Source organism: Grampus griseus (assembly GCF_964374135.1).
Source record: "Grampus griseus genome assembly, chromosome: 16".
NCBI classification, from domain to species: Eukaryota; Metazoa; Chordata; class Mammalia; order Artiodactyla; family Delphinidae; genus Grampus; species Grampus griseus.
Genome location: NC_139010.1, coordinates 78,174,055 through 78,199,397, shown reverse-complemented (window position 1 = coordinate 78,199,397; position 25,343 = coordinate 78,174,055). Strand labels below are relative to the sequence as shown.

The following is a 25,343-nucleotide window of genomic DNA, read 5'->3' as shown; positions in this document are numbered from 1 at the left end:
AAAGAGAAGACGAGGGGTGGCCGTGACCAGAGGGGCCCAAGGCCCAGCTGGCCGGTGTGGGTGTCAGCTCAGGAGCTGAGAGCACGGGGTTCTCTGCTGCTGATGGAAAGTCACCTGCTCCTCCTTGAACTGCCCAGAGTCGGGTGAAGCTGGGGACTTCCCATCAGTACCAGCCCACCCTTCTGGAGACCTATTTTGTGTTGCCCCTCAAATTTCTCTACATGCTGCCCGAGGACCTACAGATTCTGCCCGATCTGTAAAAAGGAGAGAGTCATAGTGCTGACATCAGAGGATTATTACGAGGATTCGTGGAAACGCTACCCCCAAACTCTCAGCGTGGTGTCTGGTGTCTAGTCTTCACTCAGGACACACCGGCTCTTAGGTTGTCATTATTACGAGCTGCTCGTGGGGGACCCAGCAGGGTCAGCCATGCTGGATGAAGCGGGGAACCAACAAAAGACCCACACCCAAGGGTGGGCATCCAGCACTGTCTCTCTCTGGCCCTGCCTCGGCTGGCTTGGCCCCCCGGGTCTGAAGCTGGTCGGAAGGGGGCAGGGGCGAGGGCTCTGGTTAGTAGCGAAGGGGCTAGAAGCCATCGACTCCCCCAGCCAGGCTGCCCGGACAGAGTCTGTGTCAGGACGCAAGCAAGCATCCCTCCGGGGCCCTCTGAGCACCAGGCTCCCTTTTCTCTAACACGGTGTCTGAGCCAGTGAGTGCTGCCGCCCTGCCAACACCCAACACATCTCGTGCTTACCAGCCAGGAGCCCCACAGAGAGGAAGGAGGCTGTTTTGCAAAGGCCTTCAGAGGTAGAGTGGGCAGCTTCTCCCGTTCCACCAGAGTCTCGTGAAAACAGGTTTTAAAAATTTCATGGCATGATCAATTTTGTTCCTCTGGGGACAAAATGACTCAGCCCTTGATTAAGCTGGAGACTGAACTGTTTGGCATGTTAGGGAACCATAGAAGACGACTGAAACCTAGATATTTAGAAAGAGCCAGTTTTCCATAGAGCTTATCCAGGTGTCTAAGACCATTTTTCCTCAGGGAGGACACTTTGAAGTCCACCTGCCACAGTCACCTGGGCCCTGATGTCTGAAAATGCAGAATCCTAGGCCTTGCCAGACCTCCTTAGACGGATCTCCAGGGAAGGGGCTCAGGAATCTGAGTTTTAAACAACGTCTCTTGGTGATTCTTGTGGATAGTAAAGTTCAGGAGCCAGTGGCTTCATTGCAGACGCTGTTGACCTTCCAGAAAGGTGGTGGGAGCCTCAGATATATGCAGGACTTCTCTCTCGCCTGTGGTGCAAGTGCTCCAGAGGATACGAGCAGATGTGAGGAATTTCTGGCACCTGACAAAATAACCTCGTTGAAATCATAGGCAAATTAGTCGATGTTGAATTTGGGTAAATTCTAAAAATGCACAGCCTGCGGTCCCCCCGAGGGTCACACTGCAGCCCTGCAAAGGCGTCAGCTACCTGCACCAAAGTATGTAAAAGGACAGCAACCAGGACCTGGACTCGGCCTGTTCTTTCCATCTTCTCTCAGAAAGAAGGGCATCCTGAAAAAGAAAACTAGCTTCACAAACATGAGGAGAGAGGTTTATTGCTCACGGTGGCAGAAGTCCGAGCTGAGTCCTAGAAGGAATGTACAGTTGCTGTGAGATGAGTCAAGGCAACTTCCCGTCCCCCACCAGCCAACTTCATGGTAGAAATAGGCAGGCTCTTAGGGAAGCATCTTTGGGAGGTCAGCGGACCATGAGACACACAAACCCCAAATGCTACAACACTTTTCCCTCAGTGGCTCCCAGGGCCCTGAAATCCCCTCTAAGAAGCAGCATAAAGAAAAGCTAGAGTTGCAGAGTGACTGCAAAAGCCAACACAGATGGGGTTGAAACCTACAAGTTCAGATCAGGTAGGGCTAGAAACTGAGCCCCGGATGTGGGTTTAGGAATTTGAGAGCCTCTCCATGGAGGCTTTATTTTCCATCTTCTTCAATTGCTCTCACACCGAGCCCAGCTGTCTACCCAAGTTCGGGCCTTCAACATCAAGCCTTATTCTAGACTGACGTCAAGGAAGTTATCCCAGGCCCTTGACATAGACGCTGATCTGGACATTTCTAAGTGTTCTACCTGAGAAATCCACATTACCATGTTACGTTTGATAAATTACCAAATGAGGTAGATAATTCTCTTGGGAATAAAGGAGCTGGGGAGAATTTTATGGACTGTATATAAACATTTAGCTAAAGGTAATTCTAGCAGAGTTGGTTGACGCTGATGGCCAATGCAACGATTTTCTTCTCACTTCTCCTAGGGTTTTGCTGCCTGTGTTCAAATAATAATGAAAATACCCAGCCGACTGGCATATCTGGGGAGTTGTCACCATGATGCCAACACAACTGGTTTTATTGTTTTTTTGGCAGTCCTAAGGTTCAGTGTAATTTATGAAATGCATCTTTTCAAGACATGTGGCACTGTAGGTGACAGATCTTATTTTTTCACTAAAGAAGAGGTGAAAGGGATAGAGTTGCTTCCGGGAGTATAACTTGTTGCCTCCACAGAGGGAGCAAGAAGAGATGACGGTTATTCCTCCAACCTGACATGGATGGAAACGTATTTGTTTGTTTGAACTTGACTGTCAATTGACCTCATCCGCTGGGCCGCTACGCCCCTGCTGCCCAAGGAGTGTTTGCGTGAAAGGGAGATGGTCAGACTCAATTGTGCTTACTTTCCTGGCTCTGTGCTTGTCCTCGACCTCATTGGTTCTTTTGACGTTGGGACAATGAAGGGTGAACAGCTGCCTGACGCTAGGAAAGAGCCACATTAAAGAAAGTCTGTTGTGATTCAAACTTGAGTGGCCAGATGTGCTCTGAATCCGAGCAGTTCTGTTTCAGTAACACACAAAGTCCTGTCTGGGCAGTGATGTGCTGGGAGCTGTTTAGCAATGAGCTCTCAGTGGAGAAAAAGGCCCGATTTGTAGCCTTTACTGACTTTCTTGGTATAAATATGCCCATCACAGCTGACTTCAAGCTACCAAGCTTATGTCCCAGAACACAGAATTGGGAAGGGGTGTGTGTGCCATCGGCTCCTCCAAGCAGGTGTGAGCACACCTCCAGCTGCAACGGGAAGGTGGCAAGGCTTCAAAGGCTATGTCTGTCTCCATGCAAACTTAGAAACTAGACAAGAGTAGGCCAGGCTCAGTGATTTGTTTTCTAAATGAGGAGCTAAAGTTAATAAGACGCCATCTTTTCAAACACACACACACTTCGTTTTTCAACACTGGGGCACCTGGCAGTGAACAGCTTCAGGCTCTTCCTGGTTGGTCCCTATTGAAATGGGTCCTCCCTTCTATGTTTCCAAAGTTAGGCTTTGCAGAGCAGGAAGGAGAGCCCTCGAAGCCTTGTGCTCCCATCCTTTCCACCCTGGAGGAATCACATAGAGTGGAGGATAGAGAAAGAACTGCTCTTAGCATTCACACAATATTTGAAATGGTAAAAGAAATAAAAAGATGGATGGGCAGAAAGCATTTAGTTTAATTCAAGGTCCACTCACCTTGGTTTTTATTAAATCAAGACGGGGGCTGCTCGTGAATTGGCATATGTTTTAGAGTTACGGTTTTCAATAAAAATTTCACTCTCCCATCGTGGGCACAGGGCACTTTCTGGATCACCTTGGGAAGCCTCTACTCTTTGTTGATGACTTACAGAAACTAGGATATTGAACCTTTAGGATAATGGAACCCAGTGCCTTAAAATCAAGACTAAAACCCTGCTCAGGTCAGTTCTTGTCCAATCACCTAAGAGAACACGCTGGACAAGATGTGTGAGACAAGGTGAAACGCTTCCTGCAAATTCAGGTCACAAACCGCGTGGGGGACCTGCCAGACACTGTCCTCCTGCCTCTCCTTTGCTCCAACAGTTATGACATGTGAATCAGAAGAAGGTGACTTCGGGTCAGACTTCAAAGAACATTATTACATGTAGTAATAACTGCTTATTTAAACCAGTTTCATGCTAAGATTGTCTACACACACAAATGTTAGCTTGGGGGCGGAGGGGGAGGGAAGAGAGGGATAAAAGTTGAATCCAATATAGCCATTTCTAAGACAACTTGTCAGCAAGAGTTGGGCAATACTAGTCGGCAAACACTTTCCCCTTGGACGTGGGGGCCCAAGGGTCCCAGCCGAGCACAAGTCAGTGAGTTCCAGCTGAACGATATTTGGGTTAAGGCAGCCACCACTACGTGTGGAGAAGGGTGGCCATGCCAGATGTGGGGCTAAAGGGCCACTGCCAGCCTCACTCTCAGCGTGGCTGATGCCCCACGGGGGTCACCACTTTTCTTCAGCATGGAGCCCAGCATCCAGGGCTTAGTGAGCAGGTGGACGCCATGCTTCCCCACCTGCCACCAGCACTGTGTGTCCTTGATCATGACCGGATGGGGTGTGACTCCTGGGGAGTCTCTGGTGACTCTAGGAGCTCAAAGGAACTTCTCCAAGAGAAAAGCCAGCGCACAGCATGTCCCTTGGTCATCCTTTGGTGATAAACAGGGACAGTTCAACATCTGCCCTCGAGGAAGCAGGAAGCAGGCTTCGGAGCCCCTCCTCCGAAGCCAGGGAACCGGAATCCCTGGGCTCGCTGGATGGTGGCGGCCGGTGGAGTCCGCCCAGGCGCCCCAAGCCCTCCCGCCCCCTCTTCTCACCAGCCGTCTCATTCCAAGCTCTCCAGAAGCAGCAGCGTCCTTCACTCAGAGGCCGGAAGAATGTTCTGGCTGTGGGAGTCCCCGGTGAGGCCGGAGGAGCGGAGGGAACGCCTGTGGAGGACCCTGTTCAGAATCTCCTTGCAGCTCTTGCGGTACTGGTGTCGCAGCAAGGAGTACACGAACGGGTCAGATGCGGCCTTGCTGTAGGCCAAGCACTTGGACAGCACCCCCCAGTGGGAGCTGATGGGCACCGCGGAGGACAGCTCCACCAGCCTGCGGACAGAGACGGGGAGGGCGTTCATTACAAGAGCGCAGCTGGGCGCATCCCAGGCTCCAGCCTGAGCCCCTGACCCCAGCTTCCCGGCCACGCTTCAGTTTCTCTGAGGCTTCCTCCTCCCGCGACAATGACAACAGCAATTTACAACCATAACTATGGTGGCCGTTCTCCAGGCGCTTCTTTTAGTCCAGGTACTGGGCTAAGGACGCACTTTACACATGATTTCGTGGAACCCTGGGAGATTAGACATCTCCAGTTTACATGTGAGGAAATAGACGTCCAAGGAGGTTAAGTACTGATAGTTTGCCAGTAAACTGTAAAGGCAGGGATTTGAACCCAGGCACCCAAGCTGATCTAAGAATTGCACCAATAGCTAATTGCACCCTGGCCATTTGCTCCGGCTGTGCAGCTGACCTGCTGTGTGACCCTGGGCAAGTTGTTTCCCTTCTGGGGCCTGGGTGTTTTCTACGAAAAAGGGGGAGTTGAATAAGGTCACGTCTATGATCACTGTAACTAGGACAGACTGATTCTTGGCTTCAGATCCTAGCTCCGCCGTCCACGGGAGCTTGCCTGGGAGGAAGGGCTGAGATTAATTTTGCAAATATTCATCAAAGCTCAAAGTATGTCTTGCATCAGGAAAGAATCTGCTGGTGGGAAAAGCTTCTTCCCAGGGTTGGGATTCTGGTGGCCCCTGGCTATAGCAGCAGTCAGGGTACCCTAAAGTGACTCTCATTCTTTGGAAGAAGGTGAGGGAAGAGGCAGCTCCTGTGTCAAAGGGGCACAGTTCTGAGAGTCCTCCAGGTATCCATCGAACAGCTCCATTCAGTGGTGCTAAGGCCAGGCTGTGAGGTAGTAAAAGCCCTCCTCTGTGTAAACGGAATTCTCCCAAATCAAGCCATTTATTCTTTTCTCCCAAGTGTGTCCAGCACCCCTGGCCATATTTAGATGTTACCCAGCATTAATATAAGGTAGAAAAGGCCACAGAGCTGAGAGAGAACTTAGAGATTATAAATTACCCACCCACTGTCAAATGAGGAAATCGAGGCCCAGACAGGGGAGGGGCTTGCCCAACATCACCTAGCAAGTCAGTGGTAGAGGAAAATCCAGCATCTGTGCTCAGCCTGGGAGCTAGCACCTGTATTCTACCTGGCGGGGGGAGGGCATGGAGGTCAGCAAGATGGAAGGCAGCGGTGGCTCTCAGCTTGGAGGGCTGCCCAGGTGAGACCCCAGGTCCGGAGAGGACTGAGCTTGGGCTGTGACTCTGCGCTGCCAACTTCAGTGATTTTCCTGAAGGCTTCTTTGGGCTTCTTTGGGCTGAGGTTGTGAGGACGAGCCCAGGAGAGGAAGGAGGAGGAAGCTGGTGGGATGAGATCCCCCACTGCAATGACCCCCTTTTTGAATAGATCCTTAATGAATCCATTCTGAGGCCCTTCTATTAGGCGTCCCATTTCCAGCACCACTATCCACTCTTGCCCACCGACGCCGAGGGGGTAATGCCACCATGGTTTTGCTCCTGTCCTTGGGAGCCCGAATGGGGAAATGGAGCTGTTGGCATTTGAGAAATCTGTACTTTTAAGAAATCTACTTTGGGAAGTGATGAATTTAAGGGAACAAAACCCCCCGAGTTTAGAATTCACACCTAATAATAACAATGAAACAGCTGAATACCAACACATTGTTGCTATGGGATGCCAAACTGCTTTTCCAGAATGTCTCGTCTTCTATACATTGCTAGATTCGGTCTGAGCATGTTGGCTCTCCCAGGAGGATTTACTGAGTCAAATATCATCAAACCATCCAGCAAGATCAAAATGATTATTTGCAGGTTCTGCAGATTTCACAGAGTAAAACTATTTGGGACAATTTAAAATTTCACCATTTAGATAATTAAGAGGTAACATCTGTTGCCTTTGCTTCTCAGAGATTTTATGTAAGATCTGAACTCGCCTGGCTCAGTAATAATAATTCCCAGTTAAGTGTCTCCTGTGGGCCAGATGCGTGATGTGCACAATCTCTAACCTTACAATTACTCTCTGCAGAATGGGCATCGTTAGTCCCATTTTACAGACGAAGAAATCAAGGCTCAGAGAGATTGAGCAGCAAGCCAGCTTCTCCTCCACGGGGAAACCCAGCTCCATCGAACTGCAGCCCATGTTTTGTCTAGGTGCCATGATGGGATTCAAATCTCCACATTGCAGATGGGACAGGATGCGTTCTGAGGTCCCTTCCAGCCCCAAGAATCCCCCTTCCATGAAGTGGTTATGGGCTACCCAGCACTTCTGTCACTTGCCCCGTCCACAGTGTACACGACTTCTGCTTTGAAAAGCCCGCATCTGGCCTCCATCAAGGCCTCCAGGCAAAGAGATGCTTTGGATCAGTCTGGGCCTGGGCACTGCTCCCGTGTGGCCCCCGGGCCAGGCTGAAGCTCGCATGCTCCCTTCTGCCACCGGATGTGGCTGGCCGACCCGCTTTTTTATTTTCCTGGGCACGTGGACCCCTCTGCCATGTGCCTGCTGTGGCCGGCTTTGCTCTGTTCCAGCTCTGACAGTTCCAAGTCCCCACTTGTTTAAGGGGACTGGGCAGGGGCAGGGACTTCCGTATTGCTACAACTGCTTCTTTCTAATGCTAGATCTGGGCAGGGAATGATCATCTGGGCCCCTCCAGATGACCTTTTAGAAAGGGAGCACTGCAGCCCAACTTCTCATGCCAGAGCCAGCTCTGCTCATCTCCTCCAAACACCCTCCCCTCCAAGAAAGGGCCATTATTCTGATCAGTCCCAGTTTCCACGGGAGCAGGGTCACCGTGTGCTGTGAGGTGCCTGCCACGCTCTGCCTCTTCTCTCTCTGCTACGAATCATGGTGGATTATTGAACTCCCGTATCCTGCCCCTGCCCCCAGCTCTGCCCCAAGAGCCCTGCGTTTACGGGTTATTGGGCTCAGGTGTTAATAAAGTGGGACTTTGTTTCCTTTCGCTATAGCTCCCTGTGTAGGCTGAACTATGTCTCCCCAAATTCATGTGTTGGGGTCCTAACCCCCAGCACCTCAGAATGTGATCTTATTTGGAAATAGGGTAGTTGCAGATGTAATTAGTTAAGGTGAGGTCCTAATGGAGAACGGTGGGCCCCTAACCCAATGTGACCGTGCCCTTACAAAAGGGGGGAGTTTGGACACAGATGCACGCCAAGAGAACGCCACAAAAGGATGACGGCAGAGATGGGGTGATGCTTCTAGAAGCCAAGGAACACTAAAGATTGCAAGTTCACCATCAGAAACTCAGGGGGAGGCCTGGAACAGACTCTCCCTCACAGGCTCAGAAGGAACCACCCTGCCAACACCTTGATCTTGGACTTCCAGCCTCCAGAACTGAGGCCATACATTTCTATTGTTTAAGCCACTTAGTGGAAGCTAGTTACGGCGGCAGTGCTGGGAAACAGATTCACAGCCGCTAAGGAACCCCGTGGGGATGCAGGGGGTTGTTAGGCAGGATCCGGTTGTTTGTGGGTCCCTGGTCATAACACCAGCATGGCACCAAGCCCCATGGGGTTCCTGGAGCCCGTGAGCACTAAGGGTAGTCCCTGGGGTCTGCAGAGGTAGCAGCCCCCGGAGCAGGGCACTGCCCCCTCCCTGCCCTCCGGGAAGCAGAGTTTTTCCCACAACCAGCACTCCCTGCCCCCTGCCCCCACCTTCCATTAAGCACCAAGGTGACTTTCCATGCACCGCCTGAGGTATGTGCTGGAGAAACCTCAGGCATCAGGCTCCGTTCAGGGGGAAACGTTTATGCTTCCACGCTCACAGTGCACACATGCCTGCCCCAGACAGCCTGACACAGCTCCCGCGAGGATCCCCTGGGCTGAGAGGTCAGGCGGAGGGTTGATGGGGGGAGGACAAGGGCAGGGGAAGCCAGGGCAGGAGTCTGCTTTCTCAAGCATCTCAGGTGACTCTGACGCAGGTGGTTCAGAGACGCGCTGTGAGCACCTGGGGATGTCTGGTCAGAGCCTGGCTGGGGTGGGAGGTGTGAAATGCTGCGGGGTATGGCCTGGGACCACATCGGAAGCAGAGCACAGAGATGGGTATTTTTCTGACTCAGGATGACACAGAACAGATACCCATCCTTTCCCGCCACCCCAAGTCCTATGTGTCTGCCCCACCTCTGCACCCCGTAGCTCTGTATTTGTTCGGGGGGGACTCCTCCAAGGAGCCATGTCCTTTCTCTTAGCACAGGGCCCTCTGATCTGGGTCACGGGAAGTCTCTGTGCTGGCTGTCACAGCAGAGGGCTGACAGGCCAGGAAGCCGGCCCCCTGGCCCTTCACCCACAGTGACCTCTCACCCGCCCCTGCCGGCCTGACCCTCCTGGTCCCGGGAGGAAGATGGGGTACTCTTGCCAGAACTCTCAGGCATTCTCGGACCCCCCAGAGAAACCAAGGTCTCAATTCTGCTCGACAATGGACTCTCCAAAGAAACTAAATTCTGGGGATGAGAACAAGACCCGTAATACCAGTAGCCCCAGACCCAGCTCCTCCTCTGTGTCCCCAGAGGCTCAGGGCTTTGGCAGCTGCTTGACAAACATTGTCTCAAGCACCTCCCACCCGCCCCCTTCGACGGTGTTGCTTGTGCTTCACACTACAGAGGAGGAACCCAGGCAAAGTGACGGGCCAAGGCCACATGGCCTGGACGTAGAAAAGCCAGGATTTGAACCCTGGACTGTGGGCACCAGAGACCACAGGCCCTCCTGGTGCCAGGCTGCCCCTCCCAGCTCCTTGACTTGGTTCCAGGGGGCAGTCAAGGCCTTTACTGTCAACCCTTGAATTTAAAGAGGTAAATCCACAGCCCCTCTTTACACCTCCTGTGCGTCCATCATCTCTCCCCGCTGCCACACACACACGCACACACACGCACACGCACACACACACACACACACAGATGCTGTGCACCAAATGCAACGTGGGCCACAGAATAGCTTTTGGGAAGCAAGCCCAATGTCTTCCCAAGAAGACTTCTGGAGAATCCGGTCTGCATATTTGAAGAGCTATAAGTAACAAGCTGGAGTTTTAAATGTTCATGAGACATTAGCAGGGAAAAGGCATTTTATTAATAGAATATTAACACCAGACAGCCACCTGCATATTAAACCTCGCTGACATAATTCTGTGACTCGGAAAAGCCACAATAATGGTGTTGTCTGATCCACAAATGCCTCAAAGCCCCACTCCGATGATCTGGGACAAGCGTAATTATTTGTAAGCCTGAACCGCTGCAGAGATAATAGCCTCACACATGCTTCTAGACGTGTACGTTTTAATTCAGAAAAACGTAATTAGAGCTTTGGAGGTGAATGTCTTGCAAATCCTCAGACCATGCTCAGACACTCTGGAAAGAGCCCGATGTGACCCGCTAGGGCTTTGAGGACCTGGGAACCGGTGTGAGTGTGTGAACAGAAGGTAGTGACTCCGATTAAGAGCGAGGGTGGAGGTTGCCAAAGTGTCCCTCTGTCATCTGACGGGCCACAAAGTGCAGGTGCAAGGGGCTCTCCGGCTGGTTGGTGCAGTTGGGGGACTGTCTTTCTGGGAGGTGTTGGCTTCACAGTCAGCGTTAGTCCACCGAGTCTGACGATGGCTCTGAGCCCCACTCCAGGTCCACACAAGTTGCTGTCAGCCAGGTGGGAGGTCAGAGGTGACTCCACGCGAACCCACCGCTGCTTCTGGTGAAACAACTCACTCACCTACCTGCCTTTACCCCCAGGAGGCTGGATACTATGTCTGGGTTCCTGCCAAGATGCCTGGGAATAGGAAGTTGGATCAAAAGCCTGCAGATAAGCATTTCTACATTTTCAGTGCCGGGTCCCCAGGCTTCGGAGATGTAACATGCCCACAGGGCTAAATTATTGCCAACAGACCTGGCACTGACCTTTAACCCTTGGTTCTGCCAGTTACTACTCCTGTGGCCTTGGGCCACTCATCTCACCTCGCTGACCCTCAGTAAGATGAGGACTCTAGCACTCACCTTGCAGGACAGCTGTACTAGGCACAATCAGGTATGTACTGGTACCTCCTGGGTACATTACAAGTGTCGAATGAGTGATAGGTATGGTTATAAAGACTCCACGTTCTCCAGTAAGGGAAGCCTGAGAATCTACTGGAAGACTTGAATGGTTCTTGACCCAAGAATGCTGCTTCCCAGTCTGAGAAAGTTATCAGGCAGATGTGAATAGACTGGGAATAAAGAGAAGGGCCCTCCTCCCTGCCAGCCAGACCTTCCTGATCAACTTAGAGGGACGGCAGGTGTCGCAGCACAAGCCCCTTCTCTCTCTCGACGTTCTGATTCTGCCAGCTCCCAGCATTCCCCACGGTTGGCCTGAGGTGAGCCCACATGCTTGTGCACGTCTCCACCTATAAGGCTCCAATGGGGGGAGTAGCAAGGCGGGCTGCTTGGATAAAGGTTGTCCCTGGGGAGCCTCGGGAAATAGCGGTTTCTGCACTGACAGCTCAGTGAGGGGTTTAAGTGATGCATGAACACCTTGACCTTATCATCTCAGAAGCTGCAGCTTCCTGGTTCTGAGGGGGTCATGGCACAAAGTGCCCTCCTATATCCTCTGGGAGGGAACCCCCATGCCCTCAGAGAAGCAGAACAGTGCAGGGCAAGGGGCCCCACACGTGGGCTTTGCCCCAGGCAGTGGATCCCAGGTGGCCTGCAATCAGCTCGCCCTCCCGGGATGAGACACTGCTAAGGAAACTTCCACTTCCATAACCCACAGCTCTAGGTTTTCCATAAGGAATCAATTCCTCCAAGACGTTAAATTCTCAACTACATTTCCAGAGCAGAGTCTGATTTCAGCTTCTTCTGAGACTGGGGTGATTTTGTCTGCACTCGGAAACCAGCTTGAGAACACCAGGAGAATCAGCTGCTGCCCAGAGTGTGCACGGTCCCGACTCCAGTGCTGGCGACAGTAGGATATACCAGGGTGAATGCCTTGCGTGGGTTGTTTTATGGGTTCCTTACTAGATGCTGATTTTTCCCCACAATCACTGTGTGCTTCTCAGCATGGACTCAGCGTAAGATGGGCGAGTTTGGGTCAGGCTCCTTGGAGGTGGGTGTCAGAGCAAATCCTGCCTCACCCCCATCCAAGCCCACCCTGTTTGGCAGTTTTTCTGCCCTGGTGGTGGAAGTATAGCTCTGGTGTGATCCTCGCCGTGCCCAGCACACACCTGGAGCCCAGGGGGCTCCCCTGCATGCAAAGAGCAAGTTCACAGGTGTCCATCTCCCTGGGGTGTGCCTGGGGGCCCAGCTGCCACAGAGACTAGGCACCTCATCAGAATCTCTTCTCCCCGCGGTCACGGCAGGGGGGGTATGGGGGTGTGGACAGAGGGAGGTGGTCCCAGAGGGGCGTGATTTCAAGAGGATTAAGCACAAGGACCTTCTGCCGCAACACTGTCACCCAGCGTTGGGACCTGATGTCCCCTCATTCAGACCCTCCGAGGACTCCTGCCTCAATGCACCTGACCCCACAGAGGAAGACACTGATTTGGCCACTGCTTAGAAACTCCAACATCGAGCAGGGCGCTGGACAGGGGAGGGAGGGAGGGACTTCTGAGCACTCTTGCAGCGCGGCCGGAAGGGCGATCCTGGGAACCAATGGGTTCCTGGTCAGAAAAGGATGATACGGGCAGCTAGAGGTCAAGGGAAAAAAGGAGCTGGGAGCAAGGGCATCGGCACACCTAGACCCCAGATTCCCTGACTACAGGCCAGCCCTGCCCAACAGAAAGAGAAGGTGAGCCGCAGGTGGGAAAAGAAACCGTGAAATTAATTTTAATTACAAATCTTATTTAACCCAATATATCCAAGATTTCACCATTTCACTATGGAATCAATATAAAAAGTTTTAATTATATATATATATATATATACAGTCTCGCTAAGCCTTGGAAACCCAGTGTGCATGTTACACCTACAGCACATCTCAGGTTGGACAAGCCATGTTCAAGTGCTTCAAAGGGACCTGTGGCTGGTGGCTCCCGTGCAGGGCTCTAGACCTGGCTCATGCTGTCCCTTCTGCTGGGATTGTCCCCCTGCAGAGCCAAGCCCACTTCACTCGCTCCTGCCTCAGAAGCCTGGGACGCTTCCCTATCAGATGCTATGACATGGTATTTGGCGTCCTGGCTGGACGTGGCAGGCCTAGACCAGGGGCTCTCACCCGGGGGTGATTCTGGTCCCCAGGTTGACTAGATTTTCTAGTTGTCAAAACTGGGGAGCAGGAGGGAAGAGGTGCTACTGGCGGGTAGTGGGTAGACGACAGAGATGCTGCTAACATCCTACGACGCACAGGACGGTCTCCCATGGAGAAATGTCAGGAGCGCTGAGGTCTAGCGGGCAGTTCTAGAAGGAAGAATTGATGGCTCTGCTCTGCCTGGGGCAGACCCATGAAGAGACCTGTAGACAGTCCTATGTCCTATGTTTAAAGTGAAATGCAGGCCCCCTGGCTTTCCCCCAGAGAGAGTGGCATGCACAGAAAAGACAGTGACAGACACTCTGGGGTTGTGGTGTCTGGGGAATGGGGGCTGCTCTGGGGAACCCCAGCTCACTGTCTGCAAATTGGGAGGGCCTCTGTTAGTAGAGGACATTCTCCTGGGCTGCAGAAAGCAGGATGGGGGGCCAGGCTTCACCTCAGTATGAGTAGGGACAGGGAAAGACAGGGGGACCTGGGCACATTGAGCCCCTCCTCTCCAGAGCGTGACTCTGGGGGACGCTGAGGCAGGGCGTCCCTTCCATGTCCCTGCCAACTGAGGATGCCGGGGGATGCAAGGGGATGGGCCGTGCGCTCTCTCTTCCATACAGAGGCACGTGCGTGCACACAAAACCCTGCACAGATCCTACTTCCCAGGCTCCACGTCCACCTCCTAATAGAACATCAAAGTCCTTTTTATTGTCACCTTCCCAAACAGCTAAGCCATTCTGGATACTAATTTGTGTGGGTATTTTTCCCTCCAGTGAGCAAAACTGAGTGGGTGATACTTTTTTTTTTTTTTTTTTTTTTTTGCTGGCTTCAACGTGTGAGGAAAATTCTGTAGCTGGAGCAGGTTGGCTTCTGGAACGTACAGCCCTGAGGCCAGCGCACTGCAACCTTGGCCGGCATGGGGGGTTGGGATTGGGAGAGAACGTGACAAGCTCACACTGCCTGAACTAACAGGGGCAGATCCCTGGAGCCATGGGACAGGTGGGCCCATGCAGCATGCTCCCTGGTCCCTATGCAGGTGGCACGTGGCACTGGCTCTGCAGGGTGTCCGGGCTGAGGATGCCGAGTTGGGCTTTCCTGCACTCAGTGGGCAGTAAGAACCCAGTCCCTGCAGGGTGCTATCCCCTCTCTTTCCTCTCCTGTCGTCGCCTTTCGGGTCTCCTGCGGTTGGGGACTGAGGGTTAGAATGATGTGATTTGGAGATCAAGTGGGAGAGAGTCTCACTGCCTTTCGGTCCGGAGTCTAATCCAAAAGAATCTGAGGCTGAAGAGAAAAAGTGTGTGCCCTTCTCGCTAAACCTGTCAAGTTCACTCTCATCCCCTGATCCAGCCTCTGGAAGACATGTGGCCAAGCAAGGCTGGCCACGGCGAAAGGCCACGCAGGCCCTGCTTCGCTCTCCAGAGCCCCGTGCCCGCCCCACTTGCCCCAAGCCCGTGTCCCGCTCGCCAAGCTCACCTGGTGATCACGTAGGGTGCGAAGCACACGAGGAAGGTGCCTATGAAGGTGCTGATTTTCTTGGTGGCGCGTTGCCGCCGCCTCCTCTGCTCCTCTAGACAGCGTTCCCGCACACTGCGTGTGAGAGAGGAAAAAGTGGAGTCATGGTCAGGTGAGTCATGGGGGGGGCTTGCCAGGTCACAGCGAGTTACTATTTGTACACGCAGGCAGTGGCCGCGAGTGTAGGAACTTGACTATGGAGCCAGAAAGACCTGAGCTCAAGTCTGAGCTGTAGGCACGTGACCTTGGGCACCTTGTGTGACATCACTAAGCCTCAGGGTCATCGTCTGTAAAATGTGGATACTAATATAACAAGACGCCGCAAAGGGCTGCTTTGAGAATTAAATGCGTGAAGCAGCTGAAGCGATTAGCACAGCACCCGAGCAAGTGCAAATATAAACTCATTATTAGTACTCATATCCTTCACTTATCACGTGCTATGGGCCAGCCCGAGTCCACACTCCCTAAGTAATATCTAATTCTTATCTCACCACAGTTGAACCTGCCAGGTGGATTTTACCTGCCCTGTTTTACAATGAAGACCATGAGTACAGTGAGGCCAAATGATTTGCTCAGCTGGTAAGTGGAGGCGGGACTTGAACCCGTGTCCATGTGACTGAAAGCTGGTCCTCTCCAGCTGGGATGGCCTGGACTCTGTGTGCAGTGTGGCCCAGGGCTTCCTTTCCTCCACACCTTCAGCCCTGTTTCTTCCATCCCAAAGCCTCAGCCCTGCCCGGAGCTACAGGTAACGCATTATGAGGTGACTGAAGGAGAAGTCACTTGATTTGTCCAGAGACGAGGCTCGGTGAAGCCACGGGACGGCCAGGTCCCTGGAGAATCGGGGCCACAGCTCCGCGGATGGCCACCTACGCCTCTAACCACACCCTGCTCCTGACTCCACTCTGCTCCGGCCTTTCGAGAACTGACATCTCACGCCACCTGGGAGCAGTGGTTCTTGCAACCGTTTTCCTGCAGCCATGGGGAAATGCACAAGCAACAGCCGGTCTGTCCATTTCCACGGCCAAGGCGCACGCACGTAAAGACGAGCCGGGCCGTAAGGATTCACATGCGCCAGACCATGGGGCCCAACGTGGGCATGTGTTTCTACTGTTTACTTTTCAAATAAATCACATGATTCCAAAACTGGACGGGGAGGAGGACTGTGGACAGAGTTGCCCAGGAGTGACGATAACTTGGCAGAGACAGGCTTGGGCTGCAGTGACCTGGCACCTCAATTAGGTCAGTCTGTTCAACAGGAGCCAGGTCCGTGAGCAGCACGAATGCCAGGGCAGCCTCTCCTTCCTTCCACAAGAACCGTCGTTTTCATACTTAATCGAGACTCTTCTTTATCTGATTCCTGATCACAGAGGGACAATGCTATGTGAGTTTGGACTGAAGCCCCCTGAAATTCTTGCAGGAAGTTTTCTTCCCTTGACTTGTGTCTTTTCAGGAACTTAGACAGTTGGGAACTGGAGTCTGGGCCAGTAAAGACAGATTTCATACTGGCTGAAATGGTCTTACTCATGACTAACATTATGAATTAATTTCTAATAGCTAATATTAATAACTCACATTTCTTGAGTCTTTAATATGTGTCATCTTAGATACTGTGATGGGGGTTCATATGCATTTGTTGCTTGATACTCACATCTCTATAAGCAAAGGACTGATACAATTGTAATCTTCATGTTTTCAGATAAGGAGGGAGATTGAGGCACAGAGGGGTTAAGCAACTGGCTCAGGATCACACAGTGATCTGGTGAGGGGTGGCAGTAGGGTGACCAACTTGTCCCAGATAACCAGCACTGTCCCAGTTTTAGCACTAAAGGTCCTGCATCCTGGATGGTTTACACAGGACCATCCTGGTTTTAGAAACAGAAGGGCCTGCGTCTGAGGATCCCCCCTCCATCTTGGGCAACCCAGGATGGCTGGTCTCCCTAAGTGATGGCAGTAGCTGAACCCAGGCCATCTGACTCTGGAGCCTTGAGTGTCATCTGTCAATTCACTGGGGTCATCACACATCCCTGGGGAGGCCCTGGGGCATCACCTCATTCAGAAAATCTGAAAAATACAAGTCGAGGGGCGGGGACAGAGGGGCGACTTTGCCTGAAGCCACACAGCGAGACTCAGTCTGAAGTCTCCTCCCTTTCCATTTGCATCGGGTGTCTGCAGTGTCCTCTCCCAAAGTCCTGTGGCTCTTGTGACATACGCACAATACAGGTGGCGTGGAGAGAAGGTTTAGGTCCCCACCCTGGAGGTCTGTGTTCAGTGAGGTGCCCAACTCATCTTGGTTTGCCTGAGACGGTTTTGGTTTTCAAACTCAAAGTCCCACATCCTGGGAGCCCTTGCAGTCCCAGGCAAATCGGGACACTGGTCAACCTAGCAGTGTGTCTGGCACATTCTCCATGACACAGGACTGCTTGTTTAATATGAAAATACTTCCCCCCAAACTCTCAGTAATCGATGTAGGAGTTGCTGGAGATTTGGGGCGTGAGCTGGGTGTCCTGAGGCATCACAGTACACTCACCCCACGAGAGGAGTACAGCATTCTGGGCATCTCCTCGAAAATGAGCACCAAAGTCATCGTAAATGAATGAAGGGAACACGAGAGAAACCGGTGGTGCTCTGGGGCCGGGCCCTCCTCCAGTCTGTGGCCCTGACCATGTTATCCATTTCCCAGACATTTAGAATAACCCTGAGGACTGAACAAGTGCTGGCTATGTGTCCTAGTCCCAGCTGTGCCCTCATAGCTGTGTGGCCTCAAGAAAGCCACTCAACCTCTCTGAATTTGGTTCTTCACTTATCTGTGGAAGATTTCATAGTGATGACTTATAACTAGAGCTACCATTTATCAGGGACTGAAGTGACTCACCAGCTACCAAGGTCTTAAGGAGTGAGGAGCTTCCCCTGCCCTCCCCGGCCCCTGCCCTCAAGGAGGGACTTGGGTTCCTGCTGAGGGTCTGAGGACTCAGCTGTCTCCCCAGGAGAAGCAGCCCTCCACCCTGCCACACCAGACAATCCTGCCCCAAAGCCCTGAGGAATATTTAAAGACAGATGTTGGTTAAAGCTTTGAAGGTCTTCGGAAGGATACACAGAAACATTTCAGTGACCCTACAGGAATAAAACGGCCACTTTAGAGGCTAGAATAACCAATGTCACTCTTTTACGCTGTAAAATCCTACAGGAAATTAATTTTATTTGTTCCTGCAAAGCTTTGTACAGGAGAGAAGGATAAAATAGCAAGCACTCTGCACACACATTCCTTCCTTGGGTCCCCACAGTACAAAGCTCAACACCTTACACGCAGAAAACACCTAATGAGTGTATGTCTTTGAATTACTGAACAACCCTTAAAAGCATCTTAGGAAAATTAAGACTCAATCATTTTTAAGTGACCTTCTCAAAAGAGATGACAGTAGAAATCTGCTCTAGAATAGATTTTTTAAAGTGAGACTTTAAAAATCTTGAGCTTTTCAGACAAAGCAAGACTCGTCAGTGGCTGTCAGGCCATGCACACTTCCATGAACCCTGTCTGCTTGACAGGGAAGCGGTAAGCATGTGAGCAGTGCCAGAGCCAGACCTCTGGGTTCAAATCCAGGCCTCCCCACTTACTTGTCGTGTGGCCTTAGGCAAGTTACCCAGCCTCTCTGTGCGTCAGCTTCCCCACCTCTAAAATGAGGATCATACGGGTACCTATCTGGTAGGGTTCTGTTGAGATTAACTGAGTCAACACCCAGAAAGTACCTAGGACAGTGCTGACTCAGAGTAAGCACTTAAGTGCAGATGCTAATTATTATTCATTCAGCATATATTTATAAAACAACGACTATGTGCCAGCACTACCCTGAACCCCCAAACCACTGGGATCCCTCCCACGGCAAAAATTCTCTTGCTGCATTTACAAGGGTAGCTGGGAGGGAGAGAGAGAGAGAGAGAGAGAGAGGGAGAGAGAGAGGGAGGGAGAGAGAGAGAGAGGGAGGAAGAGAGAGGGAAGGAGAGAGAGAAAGAGGGAGGGAGAGGGAGAGAGAGGGAGGGAGAGAGGGAGGGAGGGAGGGAGGGAGAGAGAGAGAGAGGGAGGAAGAGAGAGGGAAGGAGAGAGAGAAAGAGGGAGGGAGAGGGAGAGAGAGGGAGGGAGAGAGGGAGGGAGGGAGGGAGGGAGAGAGAGGGAGGGAGAGAGAGAGGGAGAGAGAGGGAGGGAGAGAGAGAGAGAGCGCTGCGACCAGGAACTCTGCCAGACAGGTCTGAGCTTGCGTCTGGGCTCTCGTGCTGGTTCTGTGACCCTCTCTGGGTCTCCAGGGCGCGACGGATGCTATTCCGTAATTTCAGTGGCACCTGGCGTGCTGTGGGAGCACAGCGGGTGTGTGGGATGGGTGCTGCGCCCGGCTAACATCCACGCGGGCCTGGTCATGTGTCTGCTCTGGGGCGGGCTGGCTAGGCTCTACAGTCCTGTGTAGTATGAAAGATACTCTCACCCACCCAACCCAGCTCACAGATGGGGAAACTGAGGCTCAAAGAAGACAGGGACTTGCCCACCTGGAGAGTGGGCTGCAGGCAGGGCCAGCACCAGTTCCTGACACCCAGTCTGGAACCACGTGGCTGCATCCCTGAACTCCTGCAAAGGAAGAGAATGGACCCGACTTCTGTGCCCAGTGCCCCCCACCCCCGTGTCCAGGTGAGACCAGGGAGGCGGCAGCAAGAGGACAGCAGGGCAGCCCCCCAGGCTCCGAGGGGAGCAGCGCAGCTCTCTGGCTTATCGTTAGTATTGTTTAAGCCCAGTATGAGAGCAGCTCACCAGCTCCGAAAACAACAACATAATAAAATCACTTTGCACTTGCTGTCATTTATTTCCCGCCGTAGTTTTGCAAAACTGAGCGCCTTGAACTCTCGCAGCCCTGTAAGCAGTCATTGTACGTACTTGCAGAAGAGGACACGGAGAGCCAGAAAGGTTTATGCCATGCCCAGGGCTGCAAAGTAAGTTCAAGACAGACCAGGACTCCTTCCAGGTCTCCTGACACCAAAATCTGGGGTGTCCCCCCATTGGGTCACTGAGCCATGGGCACGCTGTGTCTAGCTACGCTAACGCCCAGATATTCCCGGGCCTGATGGTGGCAGCTGGAGTCCTTGGACTCCCCAGCAGAATCTGCAGTGCAGAGGGTGAGAGGCCCAAAACTCTCCTGCCTGGGTTCGTTTGCTCAGAGTGCAAGCACTGTACCAGTGTGGGGCAACCCCAGGGCCGAGACGAGACACAGAGTTTCCTTGAGCCAAAAGGAGATGAGCCCTCCAGCACTGTGGCATGTAGGGTCAAAGACATGTTCCCCAGGAGGCTTCCGTAATAGAGCAGAGGGACGGATGATACTGGGAATATCTGAAAAGTCAGTAAATGAGGCAATTGTGGCTACAAGACGGTGGGTCTGGGTCCTGACTGATCGCCAGAGGACGGTAGCCAGTCGAGAGCCACGCTCTCGAGGACTCAGAGAGACATCCAGGTTTGCTTTCTGGCGTTTTGGAGAATGAAACAAAAGACAAAGGAACGAGCTGACCGATTGGTGGCAAAGAGCCTTGAGTTTGGGGTTAGGACTGATGTGAGCAGTCTTGCCCTCGACCTGGCCAGAGGGGCCCTGTCCTGGGCCCTGGTTACTGAGGGACCCACACCTCCCCACGAAATGAAGACTTCACAGGGCCAAGGGGATGTGCCCACCCAGAACCCACATCCTCCATTCTAGACCAAGCTCTAGGTACGTGGGACACGGAATTCTTTGCCCAAATGCCCTGATCCTGCTTCCAGAAAGTGTACAGGCATCTTCCCTGGGCCCGTCCTCCTGAGGGAGGGCTGCGCCACCCGCGTGCTTGGCTTGAGGCCGGAGGGGAGACATCTGTGAGTAACATGTGGAGGCTTAGCCTGCAGTGTCCACTTTGTGTGAGGAGGCCCCTTTCCACACTGGGGTGTCGGGGCGGGGGGTGAGGTGGGCTGTGGCGTGGGGCCAGCTCAGCTCCCCTGCCATGTACAAGGCTGCACTCCAAGGAACCCGAGAACTCTAAATTTGAACCCAGCCGTGCCAAGTGTTATAAATGTATATTCTCAAAGTAGGAGGATAGAACATATTTCCTTTAACAGTTTGTAAGCTGAATTTGGAAATCCTAACTATTCCTGTGGATGGTTTGTGAAACTCCATTGGCACTATCGCCCCCTCCGTAAGCCTTAGGAGCAGACCTAGGTGTGAGCCTTGGGTGAAGCCACAGTCCAGATCTATCAAATACGGCAAGTGTCCCCCTTCCTTGGGGCTCCCAACTTCCTCATCTGCAAAGTCAAGGGCGCAGTGAGAACCCCTCCATCTACTGTGGCACAATTCTGACACCCTCCGGCTCGGCACTCAGCCAGCCCCCCGTAGCCCTTGATCACAAGAATGCTTCACCAACAGTCTAGTCTGAAGCCATTAACCTGTGCTGGTAAGTGGAGCCCTCAGCTGGACGGGGAGAGAAGGGCTGCAGCACCAACGTCCGGGCTCCCTTTCTATGTCTCTGGTGGCACCAGGGAGAGGATCTGGTTATAATTGGTCTGGAGTTGTGGTTTGGGAGAACTGAACCAAGCACACTGAGCGGTTGGAGACCAGGTGGGTTCCCAGTTCCTTTATGATTGTAGTAACTCGAGAAACCACCCCAGAAAGGCAGGGGTGGGCGACGTCTCTCAGGGTCCCTGATTTAATTTAGAGCAGAGGGTCCCTGACCTTTTGTGTGTGTGTGGGGGGGGGGGTGTGTGTGTAAAGCAGAGGAGTCCAGTCTGTCGCTCACTGCATTTAACCCTCTGCAGGAGGAAGCTGGCATCACTAGGGAGCTTCTTGACAAATGCCAGCCTGGGCCTCAGGGAACTCAAAATTAAGTCCCAGGAGGCCATCAGTGTGGTGGCTGTTAAGTGAATCTCCCAGTGAGCAAAGTCACCTCCACCTGCCACCCTGGCTGCCCGGATAAGGAAGCCTGGCTTCTGCTGATCTGGGACTGGACCCCCACCCCCCCGCCCCCCAGCTCCCAGCACCAACTGGCCAGGAAATTTCCTGAAGCCTTAGTGACTAAGGCTCGTGGGACCTAGGGGCAGCCCCCCCGAGTTAGCTCTGCAGTTTCTCATTTGTGGGAAGGAAGAGTTTGGAGACGCCAAGAAAGAAGTCTGTGAATCCACTGTCAGGGAGCTGGTGCCCTCCCGTGTGGCCCAGCACCCAGGCTCTCACTCTGGGAACCGACCCCACAGAGAAAGGCAGGCTGTGGTCACTGATGGGGCAGTGCTGTCCCACCTGCCCACTATTGCATAACCTCAGGCCAGCCCTCAGCCAGCGGGGCCTGTCTGAACTGGCCGAGGGCAATCCTCCCACCGGAAGCCCTTCCTTTCCCCAGCGTAGGCCGGCATTGCTCCTTGGCCCTGCAGGGCCCTGTCCGTGGCTCTGGGAAGAGGGTCTCCTCAGAGCCTCCTGGGCTCAGAAGCAGTCAAATTTCCCTGGAGGGAAGTGGAGGAGAGAAGAGAGGACCGGAGGGCAGCCGAGCAACCGCCTCTTTTCCTGACACCCCCGGGAGCTCTCTCTGCAGTGTCTGGCCTGGAGTCCGTGAGAGACCGGCAGGATTGGAGCCGACCCTACATCCTAAATGGGCTGAAAAGGAGCCACCGCCCTCCTGTTCTGGAAGTTGGAGGGAGAGTGGGGACGGGGTTTATACTGCTCTAGATAAGAACTGATTCCTTTCCCATCTCATTCCCTCCTCCGCTGTTAGACTCATGGAAAGTGGGCTTACTGCAGAAATTGTCCAAGTTCCGAGAGTTCAACAACATTGCCTACAGCTTCTAGAGCAGTCCCCGTGCACGTCCTAGGGATGACGCACCTTCTAAAGTCAGGTCCTCCCACCCCAAGGTGCTAGGAAGGGGAATAGCTCTGTGATCCTTAAATGACATTGAACCATGCATGGCCACATGCAGTGAGTCCGTGCATGCCTTTGTGGCAGTGTGCAGGAGGGCCACACCTGTGACATGGAATGATGTGTTACCCATGCAGTTGATATATGAACACATAGGACTGTGTGTGTGAGGCTCACACAATTTCACACATGGTTCATATGCCCTGGTGTCATTTACATGTACATATTGTACATGGTTCTGGGAGGAAGGTTCTGTGACTAGAAGCTTTGGTCCAGCATGTAATCTGGAAGGGCCATCCTGAGGGGAACAATGGACACACGGGAACACACGGGAACACACACATGGGAACACATGGGAACATGTCCTGTGTTCAGACGCAGTGACGTTCAAGGTCTTCTCTTTGTATTGCTCGTGGGCAGAAAAACCCCAGAACTGAAGGAGCTCTTGGTCACACTGACCCTCTGATCTGTCCCCCTCAGCCACAAGCTTCTCCCTGGCCGGGGAGGCATCCGCACGACAGGAGCCGAGCTCCCTCCCTGCCGCTGGCCTCCTCCACACTGATACATTCTGCCTGCCTCACTTTTCACGCCATCTTGACACCAAAACCCCCCTTCTAGCGTCTGGGGCACCAGGATATAAAACAGCAGAGTCTACTGCAGGGGCACCAGCGGCCATTCCCCTCTTCTCTGGGGGAAAGCCAAGGTGAGCTCAGGACACCTCAGCTAAGAGTGTCCCCCTTCTCTCCCCAGAGGCTCCGAAGGATGGCAGGACTTCCCAGGGGCAGGGGCAGGGGCAGGGGCAGGGGGGTACGTGAACCTGAACTGCCCGCCCCGAGCTGCCCTCCTGAGAAACAGAGGCCAGGTGAACGTGGAAGGTGGGCAGGTTTTGTCACCGGAGCCTCAGGATGACGGTCTCCCTCTGCAGGGGTTTCCAGGCTTCAAGTCCAGGAGACACGGGACAGTGCTGTCTGGGAAGGTAGGAAGAGCACCCCCGTCCCCTCAAAGCCCTTCAGATGCTCCTTTAAGGACCCACAGAGGAAGATGCAGCCCGAGGACTCACACACACAGGACGAGACAGAGGCAGCGCCAGACGCCAGAGAAAGGAAAGAGCCACAGAGCAGCACGTTCCCGTGTGAAGAGCTCTTCAGGAGCGCCCTAAGCATCCGGGCCACGCTCTCAGGGCCTGACTAGAACCATTTAGAGCAGTGAGCAGAGATTGCTGCCTTTTCTATGCTACTTACAGTGAAAACTACAAGCATAAAATAAGTATAAAGTCCAGCAAAGTTCGGCTCCTCTGTGGTCTCTACCCTAATGCTTCAAAAATGTACCTATTTGTTTCACCCACGATTTTTGGTGGTCCTGCTTTGCTGATGCTCTAAGCACCTGCCTTGAGACAGGCAACGGTGGCCCTTCCCCCCGACCTCAGTTCTCCAAAGAGGAAATGGAGGCTTGGTGTTAAAGGGGCTTGCCCAAAGCCACACAGTAGAGCCTGGGGGAGACGAGGACCCCCTTCCTCCCACAAAGACACGCCTCCCCCACCGAGTCCGCGCAGCCCTTCCCAGAGCCCTCACCTGGGGTGGATGTCCACGAGCAGCACGAGCGTCTGCATGGTAATCACGTCGATGCGTCTGCAGTGGAAGCGGGCCACCTTGAGCACCTTGAAGTATGTGCAGCAGAGCACAACGAAGGAGAGCAGGAAGCTGAGCGCATGGAAGGCACCCGTGAAGACGGCGAAGCGCAACCGCTCGTCTGGCCTCCGGCTGCACAGCGTGCAGGACGCGTACAGCTGGTGGAAGCCCAGCCAGGACAGGACGACCGCGGCGGCGGGGAAGGCGAGCGCGTGCAGCCACGTGTAGGCCACCATGAGCGCGGCGTCGCGGAGGCGCATCTTGGCGCGGTAGCTCAGCGGGAAGACCACGGCCACCCAGCGGTCGATGCTGAGCGCGGCCATGCTGAGCATAGAGTTGGCAGCCAGGAAGGTGTCGAGGAAGGCGGCCAGGCGGCACAGGCGGTCACCGGCCGGCTGCCGCTGCGCCACGACGCCGGCCAGCGTGAGCGGCATGTTGACCACGGTGCACAGCAGGTTGCCGCACGTGAGGTTCAGGGTGAAAAGCGCCGGCGCCTGGCGGCGGATGTCGGCGCTGTGCAGGAGGCAGAGCAGTACCAGCGCGTTGGACAGCAGCGAGACGCCCATCGTACCCACCAGCAGACCCGCCAGGCCCGCGTCCCACGAGTTCATGGTGCGCGCCCGCCGCCGGCCCTCAGGGCCCGCACCCCGGCGCCGCCATGGCGCCGCCCGCTCAGCCCCTCGGTGCCGCCGCCGCCCCGCGCCCCCCAGTCCCCGCCGCCATGGCCCCCCGGGGGGCGCGCGGCCACCCCGGAGCCCCGCGCCACCTCCCGGGCCGGCACCTGCGCGCTCGGCTGAGCCCTGGCGCCCGCGCCACCTCCCGTGCAAGCGCCGGTGCGTCGCCGAACCGAGAGCTTAGAGCGCCCTGGGATCCCGGATTGCGGGCGGGCGCCTGCTGCCCGGCTCCGCCTCTGCTCCCCCTGCCCTCGCCCCTTCCCTCCGCGCTCCGGCTCCGCTCCGCGCCCTCTCCGACAGCCTTGCTTTCTCCTCCTCCCCTCTCTCTGCTCGCTCTCCCTTTCTGCTCTCCCCTACACTTTCCCTCTCCCCCTCTCCCTCCCTCTCTCTGTCTCCCCTCTGCGGCGCTTCTCTCTCTCCCACTGCTGTTCTATCCGTCTGTCTCTCCCACTCTCAA

The 25,343-nt window shown here is 53.9% G+C and overlaps 1 protein-coding gene across 1 annotated transcript; it reads right to left on the bottom strand.

Moving 5' to 3' along the window:
- Positions 1-4,734: 4,734 nt before the first annotated feature.
- On the bottom strand, positions 4,735-24,823 carry GPR26 (G protein-coupled receptor 26; the record flags this gene model as incomplete). Its single annotated transcript, XM_082674071.1, has 3 exons — positions 4,735-4,966; positions 14,653-14,766; positions 24,156-24,823. 3 exons carry the CDS (start codon positions 24,821-24,823, stop codon positions 4,735-4,737), a joined length of 1,014 nt encoding a protein of 337 aa, XP_082530197.1.
- Positions 24,824-25,343: the final 520 nt, after the last annotated feature.